Source organism: Gadus macrocephalus, chromosome 14 (genome assembly GCF_031168955.1).
Source record: "Gadus macrocephalus chromosome 14, ASM3116895v1".
Lineage (NCBI taxonomy): Eukaryota > Metazoa > Chordata > Actinopteri > Gadiformes > Gadidae > Gadus > Gadus macrocephalus.
The window spans coordinates 17,516,705-17,539,569 of record NC_082395.1 but is presented as its reverse complement, the minus strand read 5'-3'; the positions used below and the strand labels follow the sequence as shown (position 1 = coordinate 17,539,569).

The 22,865-nt window shown below is 43.3% G+C and overlaps 1 protein-coding gene across 1 annotated transcript; it reads right to left on the bottom strand.

Annotated features, from left to right (window-relative positions):
* Positions 1-200: 200 nt before the first annotated feature.
* pnoca (prepronociceptin a) lies at positions 201-15,284 on the bottom strand. The gene is made up of 3 exons (XM_060071753.1): positions 15,119-15,284; positions 3,788-3,924; positions 201-1,419 (listed from the first exon to the last, which is right to left on the bottom strand). Exons 2-3 carry the CDS (start codon positions 3,908-3,910, stop codon positions 838-840), a joined length of 705 nt encoding a protein of 234 aa, XP_059927736.1. The 5' UTR covers positions 3,911-3,924; positions 15,119-15,284; the 3' UTR covers positions 201-837.
* Positions 15,285-22,865: the final 7,581 nt, after the last annotated feature.

Genomic DNA, 22,865 nt, shown 5'->3' with positions numbered 1-22,865 from the left:
ATGAAGTCAATTAATCAAATGTGTTGAACTGGTGCAATCTTATGTGTGGTTGTGGAAACAGAATTAACATTAGCTAATGTTATAAATTTCATACAGGGGTATAGAATCCCATAGGTTGGACGATAGGCCATAGTTTGTGTGTCATTTTTAAAAGTTCTGAATAAAACACATCAGGACAGAATCATTTGCTGCATAACAAGTCACAAAGGAAAAGTAAACTCTCTTTATTGACAAGTTCAAATGGAGATATTTACAGTTCTAGCAGAAACCAGAAGTGCCTTGCTGTTCCACAGCTACGATGAACTGAATACAAACAGGTTTGTACACAGGACTGTAGTCATTTAGGACAAACCTGAGTCTCCTCTATCAACACAACATGGCTTTTATTACTGGCAGAGCAACATATGCATACGACATGACTCTGTACCTATGGTTCTGACCATTTCCCCCCACACTTTCCACATCTCAGAACCACTGGGATTGGGATATTTAGAAGGTACGTCTGTTTATGAAAATATAACTCACAACGTACAAAAAGCATGTATTATGATACAATTAGTGACCATTTAAGAGTTTACAGCTTATGATGCTTCCTAGTTTTCATGAAACAGTTATTTATCATGACCAAAATTGTTGGCTGAATTAATTGGACTCAGAAACACACAGCCAGAAACAAAAATTATGCATTGCCAATTTTTACGATTTTTTTTAATTTATTTTGGAGCACAGGAGAGCTGCTAATGGTATGTCTTATATTTACATTTATATATTGAAATAAAGTGTGTTGATTTAGATCTGTGGCTGCTTTTTCTTGTATGTCTTAAGAGAAGTAGGCTGCTAAACCTCGTTCTGTTGGGTCAGCTCTTCGGACACGCTGTTGTAGTTAGTAGCGCGGGTGCTCAGGTACTGCTTTAGGAACTCACTGAAGCGCTTCTGGTTGTTCCACTTGCGCGCCGACTTGCGCACGCCGATGAAACCGCCGTACCTCTTCTGGTAGGACCTTCCCGGTGAGACCAGCTTTCGGTAGCCGTGCCGCCCTTTCAGAAAGCCACCGAAACGCTTGGAGACCCTGAGCCCTGCCTCAGCCTGCTCTCTGGCTCCCTCACCCTCCTCTAAAGAGTTGTGGTCGATGTCCATGGTGCTCAGCTGGTTCATTCCCAGGGACGCGTCGTCAAACCTCTGTAAGGTCAAGGCGGACAGGAGGCCTCCCTCAGCATCGAGCCCAGCCGCCTGGCGCACCTCCCTCTCTTCCTCCTCCTCCTCCACTGGTGGAAGGAGGGCTTCTACCTCCTCCTGGGCTCTCTTCAGTATGTCGCCCCCTATGGACACAGAGGAGAATGGCAAGAGGGCAACAGCCTGGCGGCAGCTGTCCCAAGTTGTGGATGGAGATATTCTGCTTTCACACTCGATCAAACACATCTAGAGAGAGAGAGGGCAAGGGAGACACAGAGATAGACAGAGACAGACCGAAAGACGGAGAGACAGACAAAAAGTGAGAGAGTGGAGAATACGAAAGAGAATTAGAATGATGGAGAGAGATCATTCCAAATGTCATGTGTATTCAATCCAAGAGAAAGATCCATATTTTCCTACATTTGACGTTGTTGTTTATGGCATGCTAAAACTCCCAGAGGGCAGTGGGGCATAGAGGAGGAATGTTGAGATCGGAGACAGTCACACATCTATCCTCGGGAATCAATTAGCCAACGTTAATGACAACTCAAAGCCCACAGGGGTTATTTAGTGACTCACAGATAAAGGGGCTATGGTAGAAGATTGAAAAAGAGGAGGGAGAGAGATTGAAAACCAAGAGTGAGAGCTTAACATGAAACCTCGCTGTTGTCCTTTTATTTCATCAGAGGTTATAATGGTAGAAGTAATGGCACAGTAATATAGTGTTGAAATAGAGTGAGCTCGTTTAACTTTCACATGGTTTTGATTAGCATCATGCACCACATTTCATGTGAATATGAAGTGGTGTTTATTGTAAGTCAAATGAACGTAACAATATAAAACTAACAATGAACCAGGGAATTGAAGTATAGTTTATCTTCAGCCAGTTGTGACTCATCATGGTCTGTGGCGGACTCAGAGTGTTTGAAGGGCAGGGGCAAAAAAATAAAAAGGGCACATTCTGGACAACATGGGGCCCCACCAGCGGACACAGTGGCTTTTCTATATTGATGGTGTTTTGTTCCCCCAACGGAGCCTTTAAGGCAGCGCTGCCTGGAAGGTCCTATCCCCTAACCTTAGCAAGCGCTGCCTTGAAGGTCCCATTCGGGGCACTTGTTAGATCTCCATGTAGCACTTAAAAGAATAGTTGGGCTCATAGTTTAAACGGGGGGTCTAGGGGTCCTCCCCCAGAATTTTTTTTGCTTCAAAGACACTGTTTCCCCTTATTCTAGCGACTTTATAAACACCAAAATGAGTTGTACACATCATTGTGCACTTTCACATTTTAGCCAAAGAAAGGAGGATGCCTTACTGCTTTCATCTTTACTAACATTTAAGTAAAAATTAGACTGGAGAAAATTCAATGTGCCGCTACCATACAGTCTTTGACCGCTGACAGCCAGCTACGGAAAAATTTAAGGAAGTTTTCCTTCATGTTGAGGTGATAGCTGACCATCATCGTCTCTCTTGCATGAAATGACCTACACTTGAATGATCTTGAATGCTCAAAAAATGTATATACATTTTAAACGGATTATGCAAACTGAAAATATTAAGTTTTTCTAACTTGGCATCTAATTGCGCTTTTCCACCATGGGTACTGACATACTCTTAATCCGCTTTTTGCTTCGTTATCCAGTGGAGATTTAAGTACCACTCGATGTACCTGTTTGTCATGGCGACGCCACATGAAAGCAAAGCCTCGCATTCCCCGTTCGTCAGCTACCAAAGAGAGGAACGTCTGTACCTCAATAGCTAACCACAACATGTTTTTTTCGGTTTGCCATATTCTTGCTCCAGAGGGCACATCATCATCATCAGGGGCAACCTAGGGCACTCATTCAATTTTGTTCACGTGTAAAGGGCAGCCAATAAGGCACTTTCTCTCATTTTCACAACCATAGAGGGCACTTTAGCACACTTTTTCAACCATGGGGGCATCAGACGGGCAGAAGGGCACTAGAAGGGCACCAGACGGGCAGAGGAGCACTAGAAGGGCACTATAAGGACCAGACGAGCAGAAGGGCACTATCAGGGTACTAGAAGGGCACTAGAAGGGCATTGGAAGGGCACTAAAAGGACCAGACGGGCAGAAGGGCACTATCAGGGTACTAGAAGGGCACTAGAAGGGCACTAGAAGGGCACTAGAAGGACCAGACGGGCAGAAGGGCACTATCAGGGTACTAGAAGGTCACTATCAGGGTACTAGAAGGGCACCAGATGGGCAGAAGGGGACTATCAGGGCACTAGAAGGGCTCCAGACGGGCAGAAGGGTACTAAAGGGGGCACTAAAAGGGCACCAGGCGGGCAGAAGGGGACTATAATGGCACTCATTAAGGCACATCATTGAATTTTCTTGTTCTAGAGGGCACATCATCATAATTTATTGTATGAAGGAGCACCCTAGAGGGCACCTAATCATGTTTTGCACGTGAAAAGGGCAGCCAATAAGGCATTTCCTCTTGTTTTCGACACTCTTGAAGGGCACTTTAGCGCGCTTTTTCAACCATTGAGCCACGAGGGGGGGCAGTCGCCCCCCTTGCCCCCCCCCTGAGTCCGCCACTGATCATGGTGTTAAAGTTACGTTGTTTTTATTCCGTAAATTGTGTCTCACCATGGTGTTAAGGTGATGTTCATTGTCCAGCAGGTGTCTACAGGTAAGACAGTCTCCTCGGCAGTCACAGTGGCCCGGGACAATTCGGCAGAGCAGCAGTAAAACCACAACAAGCGTCTTCATGGTTCCACTGTAGACTAGAAAAGAGAGAGGAATTTTGTCATTATAATACACACACTCTACTCTGTCTTTCTATTGATCAATAAAATATTCTTAAGGAAAATATTTTCTATCAAAAAAAAATGGCTGGACTGACTCTGGTGTTCGCTTTTCCATTTTGTTGTTCTTTGTATTAATAGTGAATGTTCCATGAATATCTAGTCAAACTCAGACTACACTGAATTTGAAAATTAATAATTATATTTATCTGTTGGCTCTATGGAGGCACATTTGCCCTTGGTTAACATTTACACTTGCAAACACCCTTCACATCATCATCTACTGCAAGATGTTTAAACGGTTGCATTTCTCAAAGAAGATGTCGGTTCACATCATGCACAACCAAGCCTCGGCATTTGGTATTTGGTTTGGATGTCACCAGGCGACTGATTTAATCTCGTTACACTTGAATTTGTTTAATTGGTGCCAAGATGAAGCCCTCTGGCATCCCACACCATCACAATGTTCAGAGGAACATGCAAATACATAGAGGATCAACATGCTCACTCTCTCTCTCTCTCCCTCTGTCTCTCTCTCTCAATAGAGTATTCATCCAACATCTAAGTTGTCTGTGGTTTGAACTTCTGTAGCTGGGAGGAGCAGGGTGAGCCACACCGAACACACACACATTAATTTCTCTCTCTATCACACATAAACACTCTTGTGTCTCACAAACTCTCGCTATCACATACACACACACACACATACACACTGACTCACTCACTGACGTTCACACCAACATTCACGCTCTCGCTTTCTTTTTCTGACATTTGCATGTGCACACACCAGCAAGCGGCATTGTCCTTGTGAACTCACACACACAAACATCTTGTTTTCTCTTTCTCTCTCTGTCTCACACACATACACATGTATTTTCATTTGCTACTATTATTGATATCATCATACACACAAAATCTCTGTCGCAGACAAACAAACACACATAGGAATGAGGTTTGTTCCTCTGTATTATCTGTAGTGGGTTCCCAGATTGAATTTCTTTGCTTTTTAATGGAACCCTTCAGATTTATTGAGTCCTGCACTGTAGAATCACATGACATAGAGAATCACAATATGTTGAATAAAATTAAATATAGCATACGACATTGAATCATCATATGTAGACTCACATGACGTAGTACTGCATAACACACACTGAAATAAACACAACCCTACCCAACATGCAAGCTGTTATCACAAATACACCACACATGGACTATGCCACCACCAACGCACACAGAGACCATACATAGCCATATATGTGTACGCAAACGCATGTATGTGTATGCATGACAACAAATGTTTTCAAACACTATGGTTTGGCTACCAGTGCATAACTTGGATATATAGATCCCGCGTGATCGTCAACTGGCAAATCCTGCTGTCTCGCAAAATTTGTAAGGGTTCCTTCTCATTACTGGCCCCTGTGGCTAGTAAGTGAACTGCAGCCTACTAAAGCTTGCACTTGGATCACTGGAGAACGAGCTCTGTGGTTTGCAACAATTATAAACTACTGTTAGCTATAATCTGTTAGCTAAAATGAACGTTCACTTTTTTTTTTTTTGGAAGAACCAAATTCCACTATCCCGGCTTATTAATTTCTTTACTTCTCCCCAAATAAAATATAAATCGGTCCACAGACTTTTCTATGCAATGGAGAGAATCAGGGAAGGTCTGTTTATAATGTCCTAATGGTAATTTAAAGAGATTATATTTGTAAACTCCTCCTTATTTTTTATTAATCAGACCTTAGGGATCCTGGCTAACAGTGCCATTAATAAATATATTTTGACATTGATTAATATTATTATTATTATTATTATTACTAATATTATAAGTCACAATGTCATTGTATTATGACCAACATCGACGGATCATTGATTTATGTCACCACTGACTGGGACAAAGCAATCAATTCACGCTGTGTAGAAAGCCGTAGAAATACAAAGGCTGTGATGGACCTAAAGGCAAAAAGACTGACCAAAAGACAGGTGCAATGACTGCTAGAACACACACACACACACACACACACACACACACACACACACACACACACACACACACACACACACACACACACACACACACACACACACACACACACACAACAGACAAGTGGACTGAATTTTTGTAAGACACACACAGACTTGTCAACAGCCAGTTAGATGGGCCGACTGCTCACAAGATAGAAAAACAGGTTGACAGAGAGACAGACATAAAGACATATGGACTGACTACGCTTGAGAAGACCAGGCAGACAGGTCCACAGACCGACCTCGGGAACACGTCTGTGTTTCCAGTGAAACACTGTGGGGCGGAGGCAGATGAGTGCGTGTTTCTCTGCCTTCCTTTGACTTTGATGTGCCTTGGGGGGGGGGGGGGGATAGTCTCCCTCCACGATCTCTTGAGGGACTCGTCAACCCATTTTCTGTGTTTAATTAAGTGATGAAGCGCTAAATAAAGTGGTTAATGAAGTCATTAGAGTAGAGCTCTGATGTGCTGACGCAGAGCAGACAGCAGCGACTCTCTCTGCTGGTATAGCCGGGAACACAATCTGCTGCTCTCCCATCTCCTCCGCAGATCGAATCTACCGCTCACATCTTCTACACCGATGCATTCAGGTGCTAGCAGCCCCTCTTTAAAATTAGATTACATTTTTTATTTGTATTTGAAATCAAAAATAAATCGGACACAAGATAATAATATATATAAAAGATGATCTAGGCCTATCTATATAATATAAGACGTGCAACAGAGGGACATTGTGATGCATGGTCAGATCACAGTATCAACCAGCAGATGATCAAGATGAACCCCATGTGCACACTGGATGGTTGTTGTGGTGATGGGCAGTTCCCAGTGCTGCCCAACATGAGTAGACTGCGGATGTGTGATTGTATTAGATGTAACTGCAAACTACACAAATATGTACCACAATGTACAAAATACTGAAAACAAGAAAAACTAAAATGGAAAAACACTTCTCCAAGAGGGTTCATTTAAATTCAAGAACATTTTGTGTGTCTTGTACACCGGGCTGCACAAGCCACGCGGTTCGCCCTCAGGTCACCGGAAGCTTCCCTATCTGGTGAGTGTTATCTCACCTTCCCTCCATTAGCAAAAGAAATGACTGTGGTCTTGCCTAGCGACTTAACAACGGATTATCCTCGCATGGTGGGCCACCAACGGCATGCATCCGTCAAAGCCTCTTCCTGGATTTTTGTGGAGAGCCCACAACTGCAGATTACAATGTAATTCAAATGTACAAATCATACGTTCCCATTTTGTGTTGCCAGTTTAATCCTAATTGTAGCGGCGCAAGTTCTAATTCTTGACTGCATGCGTCACACAAAAGTACTTAACTTTTTTTGCAACACAGACACAGATTACTGACCCCACTAGAGAGACACAATTCTAATATTTTCAGTAGAACCCTGATGTTTTTCATGTACTATACAATAAATATAGATGTATATGCATAAAAAACATAAAACATAACCTTGAGGTAATGTTCAATTAAAGGTTTTCCAAAAAAGTTTTTCTTCACTCTATATTTATCCTTTTTTTAATTAAAATTGTGCCTATATGTTCTTTAATATCGGCTGATGTAATATATGTGGCGATAATGCTCCAACTGATTGACTGAAAAGTAATTAAAGAACCCAATTTGATATTTTTGTAATGCATTTCTATTAAGGCTTCAAATCGCTCCGGGCTGCTCCGACGTGAAGATGCTTTGCAGATAGGACTTTTCAGTGTCAAAAGGCTTATTACTCTTTTTAAGCCTTGAAAATGGGTTTGCTGTAGGATAAGGCAGGTGGATGAGATATCAAGTGCTGTTTACCTCCGGTCTGCCGAGTAGCATCCAGCTGCAGCCCCGGAGCCGGACACTTTGCTGTGGCAAAAGCACTGAAAAAAAGCACTGTGGTGTATATATCTTGTATTTAGTGTAAAAAATGCCTAAGATGACTTAGCCAGATAGTGATTATGGAATGTAGGATACAGCCAGTGAGGCACAGTGAATCAGCAGTGTAAGGAGAGTAGAGTTAGCTCAGATATATCACAATTTGACCAAAATATGAGTTTGGCAATTATGCTATAACGGTTAAGAACCTGAGTCAAATTCACAATCTCAAAGGGCTACACATGCTATGAATCCTCCTAAAGGACCCAGTATATCTTCAGTGTGTTTGCACAAAAAAAAGGGCCATTCTGAAGCGCAGTGTGGACTGGGATCTTCCCCTTCGATACGCCGCTGCCTGCAATCAGTCAACAGTACGACGTGATCGAGTCTCCCCACTCACATCCTTAACCCGCCCACACACCACACTGACTCTATTGTACTCGGTTTAAGCAATCGTGTTCCACAACAGTCTGTCCCTCCTTATGTTTTCTCAAGGCAAACATAAGTACTTGGTTAAGAAATAAAGGACTTTGAGTCTGTAACTGTGGGGAAAGGGTTTAGTCGAACACCAGCCAACTAATCTAGTTAGCGGCATGGTGCAGAAACGACTTCTGAAAATAAGTGATTTTCTTCAAAAGACTGTATAGAGGGAAGATTAACAAAATACTAATAAGCTTGGATGAATAATGCAGAGGGTTATTCGGGGCCCCCGGCGGCTCGTGTTGTTGACTCGTCACTCTCTGACAGATAATTAAAACCCGTTTTGCAATTTTTAGGGACTCAAGATTGAAAAAGCCCACCAAACTCAGCACCTCCTTCTCCGACGTGTGTGTGATTGTCGTCCGTTGTGAGCCTTTCTCGAGGTACTTTGCACCGTGGTGTGTTTTAGTATTGATGATTTACTGAACAATGTGTGCCAGTGCCCCAGCATACATGGATTTGATACAAATCATTATTGATCATGGGTTGACAGTCTATGGTCTGGACTGCAAATCAGCCTTGTGATAAATATCACAGCTGTGCATCAGGCCTTTTTGGTACCCTCTCCACCCAAACTCTCTCTACCTCCTCCACCAACACTCTCTCCCCCACCTCCCACACCCTCTCCACCCACACTCTCTCTACCTCCTCCACCAACACTCTCTCCCCCACCTCCCACACCCTCTCCACCCACACTCTCTCTACCTCCTCCACCCACACTCTCTCCACCCACACCCTCTCTCTCCACCCACACTCTCTCTACCTCCTCCACCCACACTCTCTCCCCCACCTCCCACACCCTCTCTCCCCCAGCACCCACACCCTCTCCACCCACAGTCTCTCTCTCGACCCTCCCTCCCACAGTCTCTCCCCAATCCACTCGTCTCTCTCTCTACCTACTCCATCAAAAACCTGTCCTTAGGGGCAAGTAAGAAAATGTGCGTGCATGTTTTTGTTTGTATGTATGGGTATATATATATATATATACATTTATATATATATATATACATATATATATATATATATATATAGTACATGGATAAATGCTATACCAACAAACACACACACACACACCTCACACTCATGTATTAAGGTTATTCAATTGAATAGACAATTTAATTTGGTTGCATCAAATTGAATCCAGCAGCCATGGTGTAATAACTCCACATGTTTTATATAAGGTTATTGTATTTATCATTATATTTATCATTGGATTACAAGGTAGGTTTTAAAAGCTTCATTTACACGAACCATGGAAGTCACGACAACAGACAACATAGGAGGACAGCACCCCTTCCACAACATCTGTCAACTGATGACGCCAGACATGTGAGTGTGTGTGTGTTCCATGGATGTGAGTGTTGGTGTGTGTGAGTGTGTGTGTGTGTGTGTGTGCGTGTGTGTGTGTGTGTGTGTGTGTGTGTGTGTGTGTGTGTGTGTGTGTGTGTGTGTGTGTGTGTGTGTGTGTGTGTGTGTGTGTGTGTGTGTGTGTGTGTGTGTGTGTGTGTTCTATGGATGTGAGTGTTGGTGCATGTGAGTGTGTGTGTGTGTGTGTGTGTGTGTGTGTGTGTGTGTGTGTGTGTGTGTGTGTGTGTGTGTGTGTGTGTGTGTGTGTGTGTGTGTGTGTGTGTGTGTGTGTGTGCATAATGTCCAGAAAATAATCATGGGGTTTGCAGCATTGTGCTCAAGGGATTAACTTCTCTCTTATCTGGCTAACTCAGGAGATAGAGTGACCTTTGACCCGTGCCAGCCTGACCTGTCCCTCCCCTTCGTCCAGTGCCCGCCTGGTGTCCCCACAAACTGATGGTTTTCTTCAAAAGAACACCCGGGACAAAAGCTTAAAAGCAATTAAGTAATGAAGACACTGGAAATAAAAGTACAGCCATGATGAAACTAAATAAACCAATAAAAGTTTGGTAAAGCGACAAAACCTTACGATAAAGGTGTGTTGAAACAGCTTGAAATGTAGTGAATATCGTGTCGTCTATCAAAATAACAGCATATTAAAACTGGATGGAAGGTTAAAGTTAAGTTAAACTTAAGTTCAGCGCTTGAAGTGGAAAAAAATAAGTGCCAGTACTCCCTTATTCACAAGCGACGCCTGCAAATCATAATGTTTGGTTGTTTGTGTGCCCCCAAGTGACCAAAAATTTATTAATGCAGCTTTAAGATCCATGTGTTAACAAGATAAAATTAAAATATACTTGAAAAAAACACGCCTCCTCTCAACAGCAACTAATCAAAGGGACAACCATTTCAATTATTGGAGTACACTTGCTTTCGTGAGCAAATCTGCATCACCATGCTTTGTGCCAAGTACACAAGGATTTAGTGTGTGGTGCAATGAAGTCTTCAGGCCTGAAATGTAGAACTCTGATGGAACAGGAAGCGATGAAAACAAGTTGGCTCCACATCTATGAGAGGAAGCAAACTGGCACTCCAGGCACTCCACGTTCCCGTGAACACACACAACAGAGACAGACACAGAAAGAAGACAGAGTTAGACAAAAAAGAAAATTAGAGTAGCTAGCTATGCAGCTTGCAATCAATGTAGTCAAAATATTAAATGCTTTGTTAGATTAATCTCATTGGCTATTCTAAAGAAACAGAGGAAGTAAAAAAATTGGTTGTATTGTCTGTTTGATAGTAGCATAAATTCAGCAAGCACAAACGTAATAAGTAAGATGTTCACACACTTACAGAAATGGCACCATAGGCTCTGTGGTTAATCTTCAGGTTCTGGCGCTGCTGTGTCATCCGCATCTCACCTTGCCTTTGCAGGGAGAGGCTGAAAGGGATCTGAGGTAGACAATAAGTTAGCTGTGAATTTGGTAATGAATTCAGTGAGGTAATCTATAAATGGTAAATGAATAAACCATAACTTGTCAACAATTGTACTTTAGTGTAAGACGTCAGCAGAGTTGACAGATACCCACAGCCAAAGACATAAGTAAACAAAAAATTGAGCTTTAACCAAAATATTGAATGTCAATCTTGATTAAAAAAAGACTACATATTATAAGACAATTAACCTACTTAAAATAGGGTCCAGCAGGTTTTGGGGTCAGCTTTGCTTGAATGGTGAGGAGCTTCACATGCTGTTTGTTTCATCTGCAGGTCTTCTTCCCTTGGCAAGCCATGACTTTACATAACTTTTTGGATTGAACTGCTGTAAAGGTGGCTCATTGCATTTCAGAAACCCCTTATTTTCGAAACGCGACACAGAGGACGCCATTGTTGTTGACTTTGTTTCCGAACTTCCGGTTGGCTCGGTGTGTAGCATACCTGCGGAGCCCGGAGCCCCGTTGTTTGCTCCGTCTACTTTATCGGATCATAATATGATAGAGAGAGAACCAGACTTTGATAGGGCAGCGTAGATACCAGCAGCCTCTGACAAGTGCCGGTACGCAAGAAAAAGTGCCAGTTCGCCAAAGGGTGACATCTAGAAGTGCCTTACCGGACCACTTCGAGCACTGCAAGTTAAGTTATAGAAGCATGCGGAAGAAACAAAGATTTATGATAGAAGGTTTAAGGGTGCAAGAGATTAACCACCAGAGGTAAATGCCTGCACAACACTGATCAGAGTGTGGTAAATAAACCCCAAAAAGTATCAATAAAATGTAATACTGGAATTATTCAATAATTATTAGGGAAATGTGACACCTGCATTGAAATGAGTGTTCAAAATAAGGTTAATGTGTCTTCAAACCACTTGGATTGCAACTTTCATTTGGGAAATCGAAAACCTTTTTATATGTGAGCTGATCGTGTAAAGCTTAACTACTGTCAAATAAAACAGGATAACATCGCTACTTTATGCCCGGTCTATAGCACCTGAATCAGCAGCGAAATTAAGTTCCCATGGCTGTTGGCCACGGCCAGTGTGTAGACAGGAGATGCGGATCCTCCTCGGACAGACACTCAAAAGAACAGTTACACTAACGGCAGATCGTCTGATCGAAGGGAGACGTCCTCTCCCCAAACAAGGACTACCTTCCCCTCTTTCAGGCTACTCTCAATTCCTCCTTTCAATATCCAATTTCTACCTCTTATTTCTGTTCAGTGTTCTCATATCTGTTCACCTCTACGCCAGCAGCACCAGTATCCTCCTCCAGGTAGGAATCAATACTGTGTGTGAATGAATACAGAGTTGAGTGTCTGTTAGATTTTGATTGGCTTTGGGAGCATAGCTCTTTATGGATGATCAGCCTTGTTTAAAATTGCTTTGCATCTTGATGAGCTTCATTAGGACCAGATGAGATTAGACCTTGAGTCAACATGTATGACACCTACTGTAGAAAACCACACACACACACACACACACACACACACACACACACACACACACACACACACACACACACACACACACACACACACACACACACACACACACACACACACACACACACACACACACACACACACAGACACACACAGACAGACACTCGCATGCATGCACACTCACCCACACCCATATCTTCTCTCTTTCTTGCTCTCTATGATTCTCTCTAATTTTATCTCTTTCTCTTGAGAAGAGGGTCAGAGAGAGAGAGAGGGAGGGAAAGAGAGAGAAAGAGAGAGAGAGAGAGAGAGAGAGAGAGAGAGAGAGAGAGAGAGAGAGAGAGAGAGAGAGAGAGAGAGAGAGAGAGAGAGAGAGAGAGAGAGAGAGAGAGAGAGAGAGAGAGAGAGAGAGATGCAGAAATGATGAGTTAACCACAAGATGAAACAAGCTGAAATCTCTAATTCTGTATTGTTTCTCCATTGATCTCTACTGTTCAATACTACTCAGGGGCACAGGAGAGTTAGACTTAATCAAGCAAATCCCCCCCAAAAAACAATATATACTTTTAAACGTTATGTTAAGTTGTTGATATTTGATGCATGAAGGAAAATCCTTTGACCTTAATGTGTCTGATTCTTCGTCACAGGTCTGGTGACCTTGATTTAAGGGAAAGAACCAGAGGCAGATGACTGTTATTAACCCTTAAGCACTCTCTCTAATGGCCCTTCAAACTACTGAAGTTGACACACACACAATGCAATCACACACACACACACACATGCACGCACGCACGCACGCACGCACGCACGCACGCACGCACGCACGCACGCACGCACGCACGCACGCACTCACACACACACACACACACACACACACACACACACACACACACACACACACACACACACACACACACACACACACACACACACACACACACACACACACATACAAAGCACTCACATCCGCATCTAACAAAAACACACACACTTAGAAAGACACACACACACACACACACACACACACACACACACACACACACACATACAAAGCACTCACATCCGCATCTAACAAAAACACACACACTTAGAAAGACACACACACACACACACACACACACACACACACACACACACACACACACAAGCACACGCATTTACATGCACATGCACATGCACAAAGACACATACACACAAACCCATACCCCAACCAGATTAAAGGCTGGTCAATCACTGCATGAAATAATATACATCCCTAAAAGGCATTTAGCATTTTTACACTGGCTCTCGTCTAGTTAGAGACGTCAGACACACACACACACACACACACACACACACACACACACACACACACACACACACACTCACACACACACACACACACACACACACACACACACACACACACACACACACACACACACACACACACACACACACACACACACAAACACACACACACCACCTGCAACCCCGAGATGAGACACGTATTAGCATCCATTAGCTACTCCTTTCATCGCTGGAGCGACGCTTTTCAATGGGAAACAAAATCAATACTGTGCCAGAGAGATAACGACTTGTTCTAATATAAGTTACATAAACACACCTATGGCTGCCGGCTGGACAGGTAGACAATAGGGCTCCCACCAAAAATTATCAAATATGAAATAATTTTCATAGTGGATGATTTGAATGATTTACCAATTATTTTTTTCTTCTGATTAATTGATTAACCATTTTGTCTATAAAGGTATTAGCAAATGGCCATCACAAGTTTCCAAGGTCAAAATTGGGTCTTAAATGTGTTTGCTTTCTCTGACAAGCAGTCAAAATGTGAAGTATTAATTGAAGAATGAATCATGAATCAAATTTAACAATTTCTGAAACAATTGTTTCTGTACTATGTACTAAGTATTTGTACTTAAATATAAATAAATAAATTACTGCATACATTTCTTTTCATTTATTAATCACCAAGATTTCCGATAGTGTGTTTCAATCGATTAATCGCAGAATCGGCTCAGCATTGACCGACAGATAGACAGATAGGACCACTAAAACTACTCCAAGTCTAAAGTGTGTAACGCTGCATCCTAATGAGCTGTGATCATGGTCAGCTAAGCACTCGTCATACAACACAAGGTCAAAGTTAATAGTCCCAGCAATGCAGGACGCTGGAGCAGACTAACTAGAGGTTGTGGTCTATAACTATAGATGGTCCTCCTCCTCTTTTGACAACTTTCACTGCCAGGACTCTCTCACCCTGCTGAGCTGCCGTTCTGCAGCAGTGGGATATTTATTCTCTCTATAACCTCTATGTACACGCCTCGGTCTGCAGGTTACCTACTGAAAAGGTTCTCTTCAAAGCAGATAATGGCCTGGCACACTGCAGGGCCTGTAGTGCACGTCCCACTGAGAAAATGACTCTCGTTCCAGATTAATCCTAAACATGCACACACACACACACACAAACATATGCACAATACAATCCCCATCTCAGATCCTACCTGTTGGTGGTTTGCAAGGTTTGTGTCGTTAGGGTCGCTGGGGTCTCTGAGGTCAAAGGGTGAGGTCGGGGTGGCTCAGTGGGGGAGGGAGGGGCAACGTCAGAGCTAATATAGGTCCGTCTTCTGTCTTCTAGAGAGCTGCTCTGGTCCTGTATAGAGCGCAGCATGCTGCTCTTATAGGGATGAGCCCCTCCCCTACCCACACCATCACTACCACCCTCTCCTCCCCCAGACACCGTCACTACCACCTTCCCCATTCCCTAGACACAATCACGACCTACCCTCTCCTACCGTCGACACCAGCACCTCCCTCCCTCTCCTCTCCCAGACACCATCACGACGTACCCCCTCCTACCATCGACACGTTCACCTCCACCCCACTCGTCCCTTGGACACCAAAATCACTACCACCCAACTCGTCCCCGAGACACCAACACTACCACCCCTCTCCGTCAAAGACACCATCGCTACAAACCCTCTCTCAATCCTAGACACCCTCACCACCAGCTACTCATCCCCTATACACAATCACTGCCACCCCTCTCCTCCCCTAGACACCATCACCTCCCCCCCTATCCTACCATTGACACCATCACCTCCACCCCTCTACAACCTCAACATTACCACTGCCACCCCTCTCCTCCCCTAGACACCAGCACCACCACCCACTCACCCCCTAGACACCATCACCACCACCTGTCCCCTTCCCTCGACACCATCCCTGCCTCCATCCCCCATCATCACCCCCCATGACCGAGGCCTGAAAAAGGGCTGGAATTTAGAGACGGAGAGGGCGAAATAATTTGGGAGCTGAGAGTGAGGGAGAGAGATGAGAGGCAGAGAGAGGAAAGTGAGTGGGAGACAATGGTAGGGAGTGGATGAGTGAGAGAGGACGTGACGACCGACAAGCAGAGTTTGAGAAACGCAGTGACAGGCAGAAAGCAAGAGAAAGAGAGAGCGAGGCAGTTGTCAATAATAATAATCAACACCACGAAAGTTGCTACAACAAATTACGACATGAGATCCATGAAGCATTGCGTCATTTTGTAACACGCGACAGTGCGTGACAGTGTCAGCATCTAAATTTGAATCTGTACTCTTTAACTGTGGTATTTGGTTCATGTAGTTGTCTATTTGTGGATGGTAAAAGAAAGATGTCCTGTAGTGGCACAGGCCAATAAATTGCTCTCTTGTTTCACCAGGTCCTGAAACAAAACAAAAAACTAAACTGGGTGCAAACAGATTTCATATTTGATTATTTGACATCAAATCAAATCAAAGAGAGAACAAGACTGAGAGCAGACGAGCCACAACGAGCTCTGAACATCAAGCAGATAGTCATCTCCAGGCCCACACACACACACACACACACACACACACACACACACACACACACACACACACACACACACACACACACACACACACACACACACACACACACACACACACACACACACACACACACACACAAACACACACAGACACACAGAGCTTTCCTCCCTCCTGCCCAACAACATGACGGCTCGTCTCCTGCCATTGATTACACATTCTGTCGTTTTTTTGCAATTGGAGGTGAAAGACAACCAGCTAAATGAGCAATTAGCCGTCATTGTGGGGTAGAGTGGGACGCGGCTGCCGCAGAGCCTAGATAGCGTAAGCGTAAGTGTTCCAAGTTTCGCAAAACACACAACGTCTAAATGAGGAGAAGACACACAAGACAGGACGCAGGGAGGCAGAGAGAATTCAGAGGCAGTAAGATGTGGGTGAGAAAGGTGTGGTGTGTGTGTGTGTGTGTGTGTGTGTGTGTGTGTGTGTGTGTGTGTGTGTGTGTGTGTGTGTGTGTGTGTGTGTGTGTGTGTGTGTGTGTGTGTGTGTGTGTGTGTGTGTGTGTGTGTGTGTGTGTGTGTGTGTGTACGTGTACGTGTGTGAAAGAGGGAAAGACTTTGTATGCGTGTTTGTGTTTGAATGAGTGAGTGTGTGTGAGAGAGAGAGAGAGAGAAAGACAGTGTGTGTATTGTGTCTGTGTGTGTGTGCGTGTGTGTGTGGATGTGACTATAAGAAAGAGAGCATGAGTAAGACAGAGTGACACTGAAAGAGTGATTTCCTCATTGCACGGCCATGGCATTGTCTTATCCACTACGCTGTTTCCTCAACTAAATGAATCAAATCGTAAAGACTTTCCTGGGGGAAATGGCTAATGGCTGAACAGTCATGTACATATGCTAATTTTAGCCACATCAAAACAACCGCAAGAAGAAAAGAAAGAAACAACTCCGGGACTTTTTTCTTATAAAGATATGATCAGTAATTCAGGAAGAACATCTGCCCCGACTTGAAAATATTCCCAGGCTATGAATCACATATTGATATCCAGTTGGATGTATATTAAGGCCTATTCTTTTTTCCTTTACATTTTTCAAAACAAGGTAAAGGTTGTCTGGACTCTGTGACTCTGTGTCAAGTTTATTTTATGTTGCTGTTCCTTTTACTATTAATGATACTTTAAAAGCACATATAACTACTTTACGATACAGTTGTATCATAAGGTCAAGAAATATAATTCAACTGTAGATTGTTTTTACAGGTTGGTTGTTTTTATGTGTCACGAGACCAATTAAGCACAAAATCAAAATTATGAATTATGGCTATGAATATATTTATTTGAAATATGTATTAAATATTATCTATATAAAATCATGATGATGCATGATGCACATAGTTATCCATTACCAGACGATATGGAATTCAAATTATGTGATGGGAAGTTCCTAAGAAGTCTGACATCTTGGTACTTGGTAACCAAATATATATTAATCCAGCCGCCAGTTATCATTCTTATTTTAATGGTGAAGAAGCACCAAAATGGTAGCTTGGAATGTGCGTGATCATACTCATAAATTAAACAAAGGTCAGAAAGCTCCATGCTAGGTTCACGCTGTACGATAACCTTCTGTAATGGCCGCTTGTACCCCGAAACTTTTAAATCTTCTCCAGATCACTCATCGCTCAGCTCTAGCTCTAGAGTCCTGCTCTCTGAGAGACAAACGGAGGCAGAATGCCTATCAGGCGGCCATTTTGTATGGAGATAAAGAAGCCTTATCTCGTTGGGCCAGGTGCTTAGAGTGCTGATCCAATCAAGAGCTGCTTAAAAGAATTCATTGACTTCTGAACCCTGCTCTCATTGGTAAATGTTTGGAAGAGACGAAGACGGAAGAGTCTAGGGGCTTTTCTCCCTTCTATTTTACTGTGATGTGAGAGAGCCCACTGCTGATGTCATGCATGCGTCAGTAGACCAACATCAGCCGCCACGACGCCATACCGGAACCCCAACTGGTGTTCTATCTGAAAACGCTTAGAATAGCAACAACAATTAAAACAATGATTATCAGTCCTCCCCACCCCTGGTTTTTGGTTTTTTTCGTTTTGGTGATGCTGGACTTTGACCCAGGCCTGGTTGTGTTGCATTGACAAATGTGAGCGAATCCAAGAGTGAATGTCTATAAAACACATTCAAATGTAGGCATTTGGCTGACACTTTGTTGTAGTAACTATGTAAGGTATAATGTCTTTAGCCTATCATTATATTGTTATATTATTATTATCATTATTAAGTAAATTAACGCTGTTCATTTTAGCACTACTCATACGGCAACTTTCTAAATTAATAATTTATTTGACACAAATAATTAATGATTTTATTGATCAAGAAAATAGTGTATTGCTTCCGCTCATATTTATTTGTGTGATTCGACAGATGGAAATAGCGTCCATAGCAATGGTGTGTTATTCATAGCACCAGGCTTTTCAGAAATACAAAAACAACGCTAAATGATGTTATTGGCAAATAAGAAATAACTATTTATCAATCTTGTAGAATAAAAATATTAAAGAGCTGCATGAGCAAATTATAATAAAAAAATAATATAAAAACAACTGGAAAGAGTGCATTATTCCTGTAGCTTCCTTATGGGTTAGTTCTAGGAATCATAACAGAATCTTTTTTAGAATGTATTTATTTATTTTTATTAGTGCGTAATGAATCCCAGAAATGGAAAATCTCCACGAAGGAGGTTCTAACATGAAGCTTTTATGAGAACCATTGGGATACGGACAGTCTCTGAACAGGATGAAGCAGTTCCACAGGTTTCACTCAGGAAACCTCGTTCGGTTTTTATCACACACTTACTCTGCGATTATTTTCAATACTTACAACATTACAACGTGATTTTGTGTAACATTTTCACGATATGATATTGTCCTGATTGTTAGCTGTTTGTTAAGTATCTACCCTGTACATTTTGTCTCGCTTGCTGGCTATAAGTGATATTTTTCCCCCATCAAATGAAGGCTATTATGGCACTTTGTTTGTTGACCCCAGAACTGAAGAGGCAGCAGAGATTATATGATTGGCAGCTAGTTTAGTAGGTCTCCTCTTCCGGGGGTGTGGTCTTAGCTCATCTGGGGGCGTTACCTGAGCTTCCCCGGGTATGGCCTATGCTCCCACTGGGGCGTGTCTAGACAAACCCAGTATCCCTGGGTTAGAGCTTCTGACCCTTGTTTATTCTATGAAGCATGGTGTGGCTAAATGCCACCACTCTACTGACCAAATGCCACAGGTGTGATTCATAGTGTGTGCGTCAGAGCGTATTATTATTTCGCCCGGACCGGGAAGCCCAAAGGTTGTGGAGCCGGCCCTCTCCTTGCTCTGGCCATCTCTCAACTCTAATTGGTTGGCTGCCTTCAGAGTTAATGGAGGTTGATTGACTGATTGTGTGGCCCTATGAGACGATGTCAAAGTACACCTAGACAAGACTATCCAGTCCAGAGACATGAGTGACACTAGCGAGTCACTCATGCCTTCGTTGTCTAGTTGTGGAACTGTCATCTAAGTGTTTCCACATATTGGCTGCTTTACTTTATCAGTCTGTCTGTCTGTCTGTCTGTCTGTCTGTCTGTCTGTCTGTCTGTCTGTCTGTCTGTCTGTCTGTCTGTCTGTCTGTCTGTCTGTCTGTCTGTCTGTCTGTCTGTCTGTCTGTCTGTCTGTCTGTCTGTCTGTCTGTCTGTCTGTCTGTCTGTCTGTCTGTCTGCTCTTCCGTTACTATTTGTTCCTTTGTCCATTCGCCTGTCCACATTGACAACTGTCTGGCTGCCTGTCTATCTGGTAGAGGGGCTGAAACACGTCTAGTTGTCATCATCCACCCCACCCATCATCCACCCCACCCATCACTCCTCACCCACCACCCTATCAACCCTCCTCCACCAACCTATTACCCCTCACCACCCCAATAGCACTTCAGCTGAACTCCTTTACTTTTGCAACATTCCTGGAACTATCTTAAGAGCAGATACACATCCAGAGCCCAAGAACAGCCTGCATTGCAGTTGCCTTCAATTGCAGCCTGTAACCAAAGCCTCATGTGCAAAACACTGACCTGTGATCCATACCGTGAGCCACCGAGATAAATTAGTTTATGCTTTGTGGAGCTTGGTTAGCTTCCTAAAATAGCGCAGGGAACTCTCTTTTCTAAGAGCCCATTAAGGTAGCTCTTACGAGTGCTTAAGTGGCTGACCAGGAAGGAGTGTTTTTTTTGCTTTCATGATTGGCACCCAGATGGCCGCAGTTACCTAGGCGACAGGTCCTGCCTGTCACTATTCATCAAGTCCCCATACAACTGGCAAGGGGTTGCAGTGTCTCTGCACAGCATCAGGGACCTGGCGTTGATCCCCACATCCAGGCTGGTGTTGTGCTACTGATGCTGTCCTGTCCTAGAAGACGGAAGCTGCGTTGCTGCGAGGTTGAGGCGAAATCTGTTGCTGATAACTGAATGTCTCTGCTCTGTTGAACACCAATCATGTGTGTGTGTGTGTGCGCCTGCGTGTGTGTGAGGGTGATGCTCAGCTTGAACTGGCACCACTGCAGGCCAAACTAAGCCTCAAGAACTGAAATAAGAGCAGGAATGGCTTGAATTAATGGATAACCTATTAGCACTGATGGACAACACCGGGACACCTTTCCTCCCCCTCCCCAGTAAAGGCAATCACATGCCAACCATTAATTACCAAATGGATATGGGAGGCTTCAGTCCATATGGAGTCTGTTTAGAATGCTCTTCAGTATTGACTCCTTGGCCAGTTTACCTCTGCAGGGCGACAAAGCCATCAGTGGGGTATTCTTTACCGATGATGCTGGTCGACCAGGGAAAGTAAGTGTTGTTGTCAATGCTCGCATTACTCAACTTCATGCAAATGAGCCGCTGTGTCGATGTATAATGGGCGACAGATGTGCTCATTTGATGTTCTTCATCTGTAAAGAATTTACTTATTGACCCTTCTGTCAATTGCAAATTGAACATCAATGATCAAAAAAACATACACAAAAGTTGGTATCTGCTATATGAGGTATGCCTTCAGGCTAAACTTTAAGCTTAGCTTATCTTCTGCCACCTTATTACTTCAAATAAAACATCGAGTTCAGCAAAATATCCAAAGTGTCCTGCAATCAAAATGTGTGTTTAAAATTAAGTGTGAGAGTGTGGTGCTATCATAATGTGTTACAATTGAAACCCGATATGGCCAACATCTTGCAGGAAAAAAAAGGTTGTAATGACTGGGCTTGTAAAAATAAGATGTGTGGCATGCTTGTTCAATAAATACAGTTCTTCAGGGTCCATAATTTAATGGTAATTAATTTGACTTATTCTTGTCATTAGCATTAAAAAAAAAAAGTATTCTGTAAAAAGGATAAATTGGACGTTAATGAAGAGTTTTCTTTACCCATACCTCTTATTACATTTATCTCTCTCTCTTGCCTCTCTCTCTCTCTCTCTCTCTCTCTCTCTCTCTCTCTCTCTCTCTCTCTCTTGCTTCTCTCTCTCTCTCTCTCCTCCTCTCCTATTCATTCTCTCTATTTGTTTCCTTTGCTAGCTAATCAAGGCTTTTTCATGGGGCAGTTAAAAGAGGGCTTGCTATAAACTATGGGTATTGGGATTTAATTTTACTGCTCTGTCTCTGGTCTTCTGTCATCGTTTACCTGCGGCCGAGACAGTGGCCACGGTCATCACCACACACAGATGGAGAAATCTATTTATCCAATCATTTGTTTTCCAGTCGACGATGTGCTTGCATCGCCGGGGATTTCCATGGACAGTAAATCATGTTTGGGGGCGGAGGCGGTGGCGATGGAGCGTAATTACCCGTGGTCCCTCTTCACGTCACGGCCTAAATGGTCCCTCCGTACGTCAGGGGGTAAATGAGCCAATCGCAGCCCCCGAGAGGAAAGAAAAGGCGCTGACGGTGCAGTCTTCATCCTCTGCCGCCATCCTCATCCTCGTCATTTCCTTAATCAACAGGGAGTGCCCATTGTTTACCACGTTGGCCGTTGGAGCCTCTTCCTCCGTTCCTGTGACATCTGCCTTGATCCCTATTGGTTTCTAGTTATGATTATTATTGGTAGTAGTAGTACTGTTATTGTAGTGGTAGGGTGTAATAGGAAAGTTATAAGTTGCACATTCTGCGTCTCTAACTGCCATTTGTTGGTATGGGCCTGTTTTCTTGACCCCCTTGGGAAGGTCGAGAAGCCAGGGCTCGTACTGATTGGGCACGGCTACGACCCCCTTTATGAAGATGATCGAATCTCCTGAGGAGGTTCCTCGATAGTTTACCACCATCTGGTTAGCCAATAGAATAGTTTTATTGGGGGGCAGAGCTGTTCTCTGCATCCTGAGTGCTACTGTATAAGAAGTCC